The sequence below is a fragment of the Manis javanica genome, chromosome 13 (assembly GCF_040802235.1).
Source record: "Manis javanica isolate MJ-LG chromosome 13, MJ_LKY, whole genome shotgun sequence".
Taxonomy (NCBI): Eukaryota; Metazoa; Chordata; class Mammalia; order Pholidota; family Manidae; genus Manis; species Manis javanica.
The window spans coordinates 50,015,993-50,029,106 of record NC_133168.1 but is presented as its reverse complement, the minus strand read 5'-3'; the positions used below and the strand labels follow the sequence as shown (position 1 = coordinate 50,029,106).

The 13,114-nt window shown below is 39.3% G+C and overlaps 1 protein-coding gene across 1 annotated transcript in view; it reads left to right on the top strand.

Annotated features, from left to right (window-relative positions):
* Nucleotides 1-13,114, top strand: part of SAMD3 (sterile alpha motif domain containing 3) — a 45,336-nt gene that overhangs the window by 16,809 nt on the left and 15,413 nt on the right. The window contains exons 5-7 of the mRNA XM_017656241.3: nucleotides 816-1,001; nucleotides 1,229-1,313; nucleotides 7,349-7,516. Coding sequence (XP_017511730.2) covers nucleotides 816-1,001; nucleotides 1,229-1,313; nucleotides 7,349-7,516 — 439 coding nt within the window. The remainder of the gene's footprint in view (nucleotides 1-815; nucleotides 1,002-1,228; nucleotides 1,314-7,348; nucleotides 7,517-13,114) is intronic.

Sequence of the window (13,114 nt, the reverse complement as noted above, 5' to 3'; positions counted from 1 at the left end):
TACATAACACAATATTTATGTACATAAAATTTACGTAACATAAAATTTGCCATTTAAACTATATAACTCAGTTAATTTTAGCACATTCATACAGGTGTGTGACCATTGTCACAATCCCTATCGGAACGTTTCCATCACCCAGAAATTTCCTTGTGCCCTTTTGCTGTCAAGTCTCCACTCCCATCCCCAGCCCCAGGCAACGGCTGATCAGCTTTCTGGAGCCTTTTATGGAAACTTCATCTGGATGGAAATAGAATATCTGATAGTTATTTTTAATTCAACAACGAAGTTTGCCTTGCTAAGATAGCCAAAGCCCAACTCAGTTAAGTGGATTTTGGATTTCTCTATAAACAGCAGCAGAATTTCCTATAAATAGCAACAGAATATATTAATTAGAAGACTTTCCTTAATCTGGTGCTAAGACTTGATTGTATGCCTCATTTACTTTGCTGAAGTGCAATTTATTCTCTTCTAGTTAAAGATCTTGTTCAGGTTAGAGCTATGTATTACATATCACCTCTTGCAGACAGAAGGATTGATATTCTTTCCAACTTTAGACCTTATTCTATACTCTTTATTATTATGGCAATTTTCCCCCCCAGAACAAGTATTTAAGTGTGTGCAGAGGGAAAGAACACAGATGCCTAATAGCCCTCAAATATTTGCAGATAGATGAAAGGCTGGAAGATGGATCAATAACTTCCATATATTTAGGTCTTGGGAAAGTGGTTTGTGTTACAAGTTCTGAAGATGTAGAAAGTAAGTTGCATATATTTGAAATAGAATTTCACTCTGTGTGTGCTTTTATTTAACAGAAGGAATGCGAAACATGTTCGAGCAAGGAATAAAGCATTACAATGGATTAAGTCCTATGTTTTACCAGAGTTTCCCTATGATGTCAAATGCATGTTAGCAGAACAGAAGTGTCCAGATCACAGCATGAGGATAAGGATCATTGAGTTTCTCCAGGCCGACATGACTAAGTATCTGGAAGGCTCCCTGTGAGTAATAACACATTTGCTGCTTTGGGAGAGTGTTTTCAAAGTAGAGTAGAATTCATATGGAACCAATTCTCTTCAGATTTTGGGTGACATATTGCCCAATATTTGAATGTCTACTTTGTTATAAAGAAAGATTTGAAGAAAAGTGAGTGAAATTTGGACTCAGCCTCTGGGAAGGAATGTAGGCTTCTTGAAATGAACAAAATCCTCCTTGTTGCACTGAACAGGTATCCCACCACCCAGCAGTATAACGATGTGGTCAACGCCCTGCTGCAGGCCCACCCTTTCCTGGAGGAGGATGGCTGTAGCTTTGTAAGTGACCATGTGGCCCCATTCTGACAATCTCAACCCATCTTAACATAATAGCCTTGTGTTATTCAGTGATATTATGCCTCGTACTCTTTTCTTCAGTCTCTTTCTATTTCTCCTTCTCTGTCAAGTTTCCTGACTCTCTATCTCTGTCTAGTCTCTGTTTCTGTTCCTTTGGCTTTTTTTCTGTCAGTCTCTGTTTCTTTCTAAGCTTTGGTCACTCTCTCCCATGCTGCTCTTTTTGGTGACTTCTCTGTCTTACTGTCCATTGGTCTTCTTTTAAAAAATACATATACTTTATATTTTTAGAAGAGTTTCAGAATCACAGCAAACTTGAGAGGAAGGTACAGACATTTACCATTTACCCCCTTGTCCCCACATATGCTCAACTTCCCCACCATCAACATCCCTGCCCCAGTGATACATTTGTTACAACTGATGAACCTACACGGACACGTCACTCAAAGCCCATAGTTGGTCTTAGAAGTTTCACTGTTGGTGGTGTGCATTCTAAGAGTGTAGACAAATCTATAATGACACATATCCATCATTATAGTATCATAGTACATATATTTTTCCACAGCCTAAAATTCCTCTGGGCTTCCCCTATTCACCCCTCCCCAACCCTCTTTCTTTGTCTTTGTCTCTCTGTGTCATCATGTTTCTGTGTCCCCCTCAAACCTGTTTGGAAGTTCATATGGTAAGATGAGTCTCTAGGAAGGATCTTTAAGAGATATAAGACCTAGAAAGAGAAAGATGACTACATCTGTATTCGCACTCTCATCACCACAGTGTTTCTCGTCTTCCGATTAGACCCAGGGAAGAAGCTGTCTGGTGTGAGGCCTCGACCTTCAGCCGCACCTGGCCCTCCCATATCTCTGCCATGCTGATAACAACAGATCCTTCAAGCTGTTCTAGGGTAGCAGTTCTCAACTCTGGCTACACAGCAGGATCCCCAGAGATTCTGATTTAATTGATTTGAAGAAGGTACCCTGATATTTTTTAAAGGTCTTCAGATGATTCTAATGTGCAGCCAGGGTTAAGAAATACTATTCTAGAGGTAATACAAGCTTTGCTGTCTGGACCTGTGTGGCTCTTGGCTTTAGGAACCTGGGATCTGCATGGCCCGACAATGTGAATATACTGAACCCTACAGAACTCTATCCTGAAATATAGTTAAGGTGATAAAAGAAAAATTGAGTGTATTGAAAAATGGGAACTATGTGATTTGAGGAATAATTATGGGGACCTATAGCAGTGTGTAGGTAAAAATGTACTTTTATTACTTATATTTCTATATGCCATATACATGTGTATTGGTAATACTATCTAAATGAGATAGATGTTTTTTTGTACCTTATCATCACAGACATCTGTGAGAAAATATTTTTTGCTGTGCTTTCTTGAAGATGGAGAATTTAAGCAATTTGTTTCGATTTGAATAACAAACGGTAAATGCCAATATCAGTGAATATAAAAATGTTGAAGGCCTTGTTTTCTTTCTCTTTTTTCCTGTCTGTATATTCAAGGAAAAGTTTATTAAGTATGGATAGAATCAGAATTTTCTGAGTGGAAAAGGGCCTTAAGTATTCTCTCTTACCGCCCAGACGCAGGTAAGATATTATATTCCATGTCTGGAACTAGTGACTATTAAAGTCCAGACTGGAATTTAAGGATCTCAGCTTCTAGTATGAATCTTTCTTAAAAAACTCTGCTTATATAAAATCACACTGCACATTAAACCCAATTTGTTCTTTAAAAAAAAAAAAAAGAACTATACTAAAAGAAAACACAAAACACAAAACAAACCAACCTAGGGTCCCAACATTGATAATCACGCTGATATGGATGGCAAAACGGATTCTAAGATTTCCTTTTACACTGAAGATAGAATGCCTGCCAACTATTAAGTGTTTCTATGTATAGAGCTAGTTGTGTTTTTAAAGAAGAAATTAAATTAGCTGTTTATATAAGTAATGCATTCATGGAGTTTAAAATTCACAAGCTACACAAGGACATAATGGCAAGGCCTCCCTCCCACCTCTGTCCTCCAGCCACCAAATTTTCCTCCCCAGAAGAAACTAATGTTATTAAAGATTCCTTCCAGAGAATATTTGCATATATGCAAAAAACATATCTATACAATTATATTTAGCCTTTAGTTTCATGGTTCTCAAAGTGAGAGGGAAAGAAAGTAATGAATAATGTTTACTTTGATCTTGTGTGCATTTTGGCACATCTGTTCCCAGCGTCATTCACTAAAAATGTTACTGGTAAAGAGACCTGCAAAATGTCTTGGCCCTTGTGGCCCTTGTTTACACACTCAGAGCAGAAGGGGAAACTGGTGCATGGTAGATGTTTACTCAAATTCTCCCTACAAGCATGTTGAGCTCGTGTTTCTAATGTTACAGTGGAAGATACAAAACATTTCTGAGAACATCAATGTGTGGGGCAGGAGGTAGTGGGGAGACAGAGCACACATCCAAATAAACGTTTGGTCATTTTTAAGGCTAATTTTATCCTCGACTTTTTACTTTGAAACTGTTCAAATCTGCACTGAAATTGAACGAATGCTACAATCAAGCCAGATACCATTTACTTGGAGTAAGTTCTCCCCGTCTCGGCAGTGTTTACATGATAGGCTGGACGGTTCTCTGTGGTGGAGCCTGCCTCTGCACTGTAGAATGGTTAGCCGCACCCCGGCTCCCCCTGGGTGTGAGCAGCCCCACCGCCCCACCCACCCAAACCATTGTAACAACCAACCGCATCTCCAGACAGCACCAAATGCATCCTGGGAAGGAGGAGACATCCCAACAAGTAAGAATCAGATCTAGATCTAGATTCACTAGGTATTCACATTTTGCCATATTTATTTTTCCTCTGTTTATATTTGTTTGTTTTGGCCAACTATTTGAGGAAACCCAAGCTGTTTGTGCCATTCCTGACCCTCGAAAATGGTTTTGAAATGAAGTTATTGCTATAAATTGAATCCAGGATTATTCATTGCCTTTGATTATTATGTCTCTTAAATTTCTTTTTATTTAGGACACTCTCCCTGACCTTTTTTGTTTTCCCTGATATCTACTTTGTGGCCAATTTTAATCTAGTTGCTCTGTAAGAGGGTCCATATCCTGGGTTTATCTGAATGTTTCCTAAGGATTATATTTGGATTTAATATTGGGCAAAGACCTCTAGTGATGCCATGGACTGTTTTATACATCAGATCAGGGGCCTGTTACAAGGCTGATTTTTATTTCAGAATGAGAACTGTATCCTTGTAGATGTTTCTACACCCTCAAGCTAGAAAAGTATGCAAAAGGTGGATGGTTATTCAAAGACACAAATATTTTCTAAAGAGACTTTGACATAAACACAGTGCCAGGCATGTCGCAGATGCTCAGTGAATACTTGCTGATTGAGTATTTATGTGGACCATTGTATTTGAGTTGTCTTCCTTTTGCTGCTATTAGAGAGTTAATAAGGAGAGAAGGGAGAGGCTGGGAAGAAAAAATTAGCAGTTTTAAAATATCCTAGTAGTTGATTGCTATTTTACCTCCCACTAGGTCAGCAAGTTTAGAAAAATTTCAGAACTGTAGGAAACATGAGGAAAATGAGGGAAAAAAATGTATTTGCATTTGTTTATATTACAGGGCTAAGAAAAATATAAGCCATCTATCATTTCTGTGCTGTTGTAAAACAGTGGCAGCCAAGTCTAGACCCATAGGCTTGTGGGAGGTGATGAAGCATCTCTGACTCATACATACCTAGGAGCTGTAACGGGGCCAAAGCCATCTGCCAACCTCAACCCACAGAATCCTCACCAGGTCTATCAAAAATTTTATGAACAGCACTTTAGTTTACAAATACCTTCTATGAGTAGCTAGTCATTTTAGTCTCTCCAAGTCCAGCACATTTGACAGGCTTGATCTAATTGTTCCATGTTATAGTTGAAGAAACTAAAGCTGAGGGGTTACCTGTTGAACGTTGCTTGGCTAATATATACTAGAGCTAGACCTAGACCCTGGGTCTCCAAGCCCACCTTAGGTCCCAGAACTTTTTGCAGGACAGAGAATAATCTTTTTGAGACTTAACCCAGGGCACAAGGAATGGCAAAATCTAAGTGCCAGACCTGGACTCCGGGCATCCCCACTTCCTCATGAGGAAATTGAGCTTAGAGAACTTGCCCAAAGTCACACAGCAATTTACCACCCTGTCTAGTGGCTGAGACTAGAAGGTAAACATGGGCCTGTCTGGTTGCAAAAGGTCATTTTCTCCCTACCCCCAGTCTTGAGCCTGTTCAAGCACATGGCATTGGGAGGAGATTAGGGGCTGAGAAGCAGGCTCAAGGCTCAGACTTGAACAAGTGTAGGGCCACTCCTCACCCAATGAGTTATTTACCCAGTAAAGCCAAGACTCAGTCTTGCTTCATCCAGTCTGTTGCCTCAACACCTGGGTCACCCTCCCTCACAGAGGGCTGACACAAGGCATCCAATATTTATAGTTTCCAAGGTGCATTGAGCACTGGGCTGGACTTGGTGAGAAAAGAAAACCTGAGCTTGTCTTCAAGTGCTTATAGCCTAGTGAGAGGATAGAAAAGGAGGAAAAAAAGAAAGGATGGAAGAAACAGAGAAAGAACCAAAAAACCAGAACAGAAAAGACACAGAAACAGATAAACCTTCTCACAGATGAAGGTAAACTACCATCATGATAAGCAGTGACAGGGAAAGGTGAGAGCTGATCACCACGGGGAATGAGCTGTTGGGGAGACCAGCAGGCCTTCCGTGAGGGGGTGACAGCTGAGCTGAGAGCTGGAGGCAGGGCAAGGAAGGGTTCCCTAGATACCAGTAGGGACGGGGAGGAGAGGGAGGCAGGCTGGCTTGTTGAGAAAGCCCAGCTGTGTCCTTCAACTGTTGCTTGTGTCTCTGATCTCCCAAACATTCCAAGTGCTGGACAGATTCGTCCCGAGCTCAAATCTGCCCGTCTTCTCTCTCCACTCAACTCCGCCTGAGAGGACTCCTCGCCTGGCTCTGCAGCCACATTATCTAGTAAGCTTTGAAAAAATACAGACACCTGGGCTTCACTCAGCCCTACTGAATCAGGACCTCTAGCATCTGGCCAGCTGTGCAGCAGCACCTAGGGACCTGTAGAACATGCATATTCTCATTCCTACCCTGTCATCAGTTGAATCAGAGACTCTGCAGAACCACAGGGACACAGGCCCAGCAACCTGCACTTTAACAAGTCCTCCAGGAACTATGATTCAGACTAAATTTTGAGAGCCATCTGACTACAACTTCTTTCCACCCACCTGCCATTCTCCAATACCACTCTATGCCCCCTCATAGAGTTCCCTGACATTAAGACCTCAGCTTAGAAGCACCTCCTACAGGAAAGCTTCTGTGAGCCCCTAACACAGTGTAAGATTCTGCTGTCATACACTTTTCACTCCTTACTGAAATCACTCGTCCTTCTGCTGATTGAAAGCTAGGTCTGCTCATGCCCATCTCCCTCCAAGGGATGGAATCTGATCTTTGTGTTCAATACAATAGGTGCTTCAAAAATATTGCAGAGTGGTTCCTAATAGTATTCACCAAAGTGAATTTCAATGGGTGACAAAAACATTTTTTAAGAAAATCCTTTAGTCCACAGATGCATAAGCCAGTATCAGTTCTTTGCTAGAACCCAGCAAAAAAGTGGAGTGTGTTTTGGAGATATCAGAGTATGGTGGAAAATATCCAATTTTTAGAGTTAGAAAATATAAATTCGAAAGACATTGTATTACTCAATAGTTATGTGACGTTGAGAAAATATTTTTATTTCTAGGTTTCCTTGATTATAATTTAGAGATTATAATTTTCATAGCAATCTCACAACACTGTTGTGAGAATAAATGGAAGGGTAGAGCTATGATTTTTATTACTGTGATGTGAAAATAATTTCGAGCCCAAGAGTGATAGAAAAATAAAGATTTTATGGTTCACACAGGAAGAGTCTAACATCCTTAAAGGTTAACTGTCCTGTTTGGTTATTTTACACAGTTTTTATGGAAACGTGCCCTCAAAGATCGCTTTAAATATGTTCGACGACCCATAGAAGACGATGAGCAAGTGATGAGAAATAAGTGCAAGTTCGGACACCGAAGAGGCCAGACAAAGAAATCTCTTGCTGATATAAGATTTGATGAGATTAAAATTGTCCAGATAAAAGTAAGATTGAGTCTTTGAATTTGCTGTTATTTTATCGATTGACAGATTAAGTAATACCATTTAAAATCATTAAAACAAAATCAGATAACCTTTTAAAACTGTGAGGTGGGGAAGATCTGTTTTTCCTGGCTAATAGCGTGAATGATCATATTCCCAACAGAGGCTTTTCAAAGCCAGTTTGAGCAGAGTGTGCTCAACTGATCATCTCGTGTTTATTCTTTCACAGCCTTCAAAAAACCTGGACAAACCCTATGTTCTGGATCTCTGAAATAGTTTCTCTTCTTCTCATAAAATGTATCTTATGTTCTTGATGTTCTTATTGCTGTGGAAAGTTTTTAATACTCATTTTGTAGATGTTAGGCAGCCTCAATCTCAAGTTTTGGGGAGGAAGGTAATCCACATGCATGAACACAAAGCTCCATCCTGCCCTTTGCACAGAAGGTGTCCCACGCTAACCCAGAGGTGGCCTGGGGGAACTTCTGGCCGAGGGCCCCAGGCAGCACCTGGAGAGCGTTGCCTCAGCTGTGGATTTGCTGTGCATGTGTCCATGTGAGTCCTAATTATCTGAGATCCAATACATAATCCTTAACTACCTCAGAGCCCCTAAATATTGTCAGAAACAAACATGTTCCCTGCTGATAAAGTCAATAGGAAGGGTGTCCAAATTACCAAGTATAGAAGAAACTAAATCTCACATCCCTCAATTCTGTTTCCACCTCAGTCCCACATGACTATGTAAATCCTAACTCTTCACCGCAAACACATTTGTGTCAGTAAATGTACTTGGTGTAAATACTCTGTTTTCTTTTTCAGCTGGTATATTTATTTGATGATATTAACAGAGCAACCTATTTGGTCATCTCAATTTTATGAGTACTATTGATTAGTGCCAGAGCACAGAAATATTTTTTAATCTGTTCTGTGAAACATTCATCCCAGCATCATAAAGAAAAATTTTAGATGAATGTGTGTATTTTAAATATCTAATACTTTTCTATTAGATTTTCATATCAGAGGCTAGTTAATATAATTCTGTGTCTTCCCTTTGACAAAAAGACAGACTGATGAACGGTAATACTTTAGTGGAGTAACTTTTTAGAAACTTTGCAGTACCCCAATTATAAACTAAAATCATTATGGAATCCTGCTCATTTTAAAATATTTTTTATGTTCTTAAAATAAAAAGTCAATTTGTAAAGGAATATAGTTATGCATAAGTTGGTTTTTTCAAAACATTTGATTTTCAGTACTAAAACTGGAGTTCCTCTATAAATAGTTAAAATTTGCAAATTCAGTTTCCCTTTTTTTCCTGTGATGCATGTCCCACTAAAATTCACTGGAATGAATGAATGGTAAAATTGGAAAATTAGCAATTGTCCCCAGCACGAGAAGTTGAGGGTAAGTCCGTGGGGTTGGAAATCACACAGGGCAGCTTCTCCCTGTTGAGTGATCATCATTGAACCAATTTGTACGCTCCCCTTCCTCTTCCTTCTCAAACCACCTGAGTTCTTCATGTAACTACACACTTCCCGACCCCTCCCTTCTAGGCCCCCAGGTATGCCTGAATCCTAAGATGAATCCTACTAGGGCCCATGCATGGGCTTTACTACAAAAAGAACAGAAAATTAAACGTACCAGGACCCAAAATGAGTTTAATTGCAATAGATTTTAGTTTTGACCTTCCTGCCAGCTGGGGCAAAGACATTATAAAGCAGTCATTGTTCACATCTGAAGAGACAACATTTTTCCTGGCAAACAAATCTAATTGGTAAGGACTTTTCTCCTCCGTACAAATGGAACTATAAATTGCTGATTCTTTTAAAGACTGTAGCTTCCTGGTTTATGTCCTGGTGTTCTGTAAAGCCAAGAGCTGGGAAGTACAGGGTAAAATTTGTACTAGAATATTACAGAAAAAATGTGTTTCTGCATTTTATACCCTTAATGATTAACCAAAAGGAAAAACACTAGGAAGAGTGTAGATAAATCCATTAACTATATTACTTATTTCATGGAATTTTATACTTCAGATAAACTGCCTTCATTTTTCAGATCTCCATGTTGAACTCCTGAGAGCTCCTTTTTAATATCTTTAAGATTTCTGAAAATTAAAGATACTTGGATTAAGATACACTTGGTAACTCTGCATCTCTTAAGATTTCTTGACTGGGCACAATATTTCCATAACATAAAAAAGAGTTATTTCTTGTGCTGCAGACAGTGATGGAAAAATGCTAAATGCATGCAAGAAGCCCGGAGTCAGGCTGCTTCCCCAAAGACAGGGAGGTGGGTTTGGCTGACCTGGAGGAAGATTGGGGAAGGAGTGGAGGAGGGAAGAGCTTTTCATTTGCCTTGTTTTATTTCTGTTGTTTTTCTTTTTGTGGTTGGGAAGAATAACCAAAGAATTGAAGATAAATGTCTCAGCGAAGGAAGGTAGATTTCTTAGTCCTGCTACATAGGCTTCTGCTGACAACCCAGGCAGATACAGAATTTGCCTGGGTCTGAGTATGGGCCACTGATCTTTTGCCCTAACCCTCCTCCTACCCCAATCTGCAGGACAGTTTAGGGCTGCTCAATCTATGCTACAAAACCCAAAGCATCAGCAAGCATCGAAGCATCCCCCTGTGAATCTTAAACATACCTGGGTTCCTCACCTTCCACTGCCAACAAGACTTGTCACCATGTTATACAGATGGTTATACTTGTCAGAATCCAGACCACATTTCCAGACCAATCCTGAAAAATACTGGGTATTCTGCCCTGCTAAAAAACCTTTTCTAACCTCAGGACCTCATGTCACTGCTGTTTGTATGGTCATGCAGCCAAGGGTAGCAGCTGGGCTATGTTTCTTATACATCTGGCTTTGATTTTAGGTCCAAGCATTTTGTAGGTATGTGAATTGATGTATCTGCTCCCTTTACCTTACTGTCTTTTAACTATACTTCCTCTTGTATTTATAAGCAAAGATATAATTCAATTCTCAAAGCAGACTTCACTGAATAATTTCACAAGTTACTGACAATTATTGTCTTGTTTAAATGATGAAGACACTGGTTTAAAAAGCTTACAGAAATTGTATGAACTGCCTAGCAGTGTAGTGGAATTATACTTTGTACTGTAGTATTTTTTTGTAGAAAAAAAAAAACCTAAGGTATTAATTAAGAGTGAATCAAACACCTCACTTCATGGCACATTGTCATCCTTGTTTTATGCTAGGCCCTGCTTTAGTTCTATTCACTTCTTTCTGTCCTCCTTCTTTCTGCCCTTCTGCCCCTCTTAGTCCTTGGCAACCCTTCTAATGTGTATCTTTTTGTGTGTGAGCTTTCCAAAATGTGTGCTCTCATTTTGGGTTCACATATACTTGACTTAATGTAAGTGGTATTCTATACCTCATTCTTATTTCACTGTTTTCACTAATAATATTTAAGACTCATTCATGTTGTTATGCATATTTCTAGCCCATGATTGTAACAACTATTAAGTACTCCTTGCCGCAGTCCCCATTCCTCCCCTCTGTGAATTGCACTGCAGAGAACACCATCAGACATGCCTGATTATGGGCTTACCTGTGTGTTATCTCTGTGGGCTGTACATCCAGGAGCAGAACTGATGGGGCAGAGAACATGCATGTACTAAATTTGACCAATTACTGTCCAGAAAGACTTTGTTAGTCTCGCTCCCACAGTAGCACATATCCCCGTGTTCTTGCCAACCCTGGCATTATCCAGCCTTCTAATATTCGCCAAGTCTAATAGGCATAGAGTGTAATCTCATTCTTGTGGTGATTTGCATTTCTCTGGATAATGAACGAGTCTGAGCATCTTTTCATGTATGTGTTAGTCTTTTGAGTTTCTTCTTTTAGAAAATAACCTCTTTAGATCCAGGGCCCATTTCTTGATGAGTTGGCATCTTTTTCTTGTTAATTTGTAGGAGGTGGTCCTTCCCACGCCCTAAGTCAAAAACGTACTCTTCTACTCTTTCTTCTTCTATTATGTTCATAGTTTGCACTTTCATGTTTAGATCTTTAAGTCATCTGGAGTCCATCTTTGTATTTGCTATTAAATAGGGATCCCCATATAGTGAGTCACTTTCTCAACATCAGCTACTAAACAATCCATCATTTCCGTATTGGTTCATAGTGCCACTTTTATTGTATATTAAGTTCCCAAGTAGACTGTAAGTTCTCTCTCTCATTCCTTCAGTCTATCCATCTTTCTTTATGCCATTACCACAATACATTTGATTACTTAATGTTTCCTGCTTAGTATCACTTACTGCCTCATACTCCTTTCCCAGAATAAGGGGAAGGACAGGGGGTCCTCTGCTCAGGAACCAGCCCCTGGGACTCCTCTGTAGCATCTGCCAGGAGAGGAACACCAAGTAAGCTCTGTCTCGCGTGGAGGGCTTGCTGTGACAGGGTGGATGCCCTGATGGAAGGATCCGGCTCCCGTCATCCTGGGGAATGCGTGGGGATGGCATTTGGTCTTCATGGGGGCACTGGACCTGGATCCTTACACTGTCACAGCCTGATGCTTATCTTTTCTCAGGAATCTCTTTATTCAGAGGATTCCTTCTTGGTCCTCCCTGGCCTTTTGCCCAATGCACCATTTGAAACATCAGAATGTAAACATACTTTTTACATTTATTGGTTGTACGGTATATCTTTTCCCATCTTTTTATCTTCAACTTATTTGTGTCTCTGAATCTAATGTTTATCTCTACTAGACAGTATATATATAGCTAGATCATTTTCTGAGGCCATTTTGTCAATTACTTATTGTAGTTACTGATAAGGTAGAATTGATGTCTGCTCTTTGCTGTTTCCTATATGTCACCTCTTTCTTGTTTTTTATTCCTTAATTGCTGCCTTCTTTTGTATTAAGTAGATATTTTCTAGGATGCTAGTTTAATTTCCCTTATTGTTTCTTCTGATATATATATATATATATGTATATATACACTATATACATGTATACACATTATGTATACACACACACACATTTTTAGTTATTTCCATAGTGGTTGCCCTAAGGATTACAACTAGTATCCTAATTCATAATATAGTTTGGATTTACTAATTTAATTATAATAGCATTCAAAACCTTTGCCCCTATATAACTCTGTATCTCTTCCCTTTTGTGTTGTTTCAATACATAAATCACATTTTATATATTGTGTGCCCATCAATAAAGATTTATAATCATTACTTCATGCAATTGTCTTTAAAATAAGAAGGGAGAAAGAAAGAGTTTCAAACAGAAAGTACATTTATACTGTCTTTTATGTTTACCTATCAAATGACCTTTACCATTGTTCTTATTTTTTCATGGGGATTTGAGTTACATTCTAAGGCACTTCCATTTCCCCTTGAAGGACTGCCTTTTGTATTAGCTGAGAATGTATCATGTATCTCCCTATTTGAAGGATGTTTTGCTGAAAATATAATCCACTTAGGAAATTGCATTCTGCTGTGAGAACTTCTGGGTGTTCTAGTATCTCAGGCTGTAGCTAATAAAAATCCTCTGTAAAACTGGCTAAAGCTATAAGGAGAGCTAGACTCTCACATAACAAGAATCCCAGAGGTAGATGAGTGTGGATGGC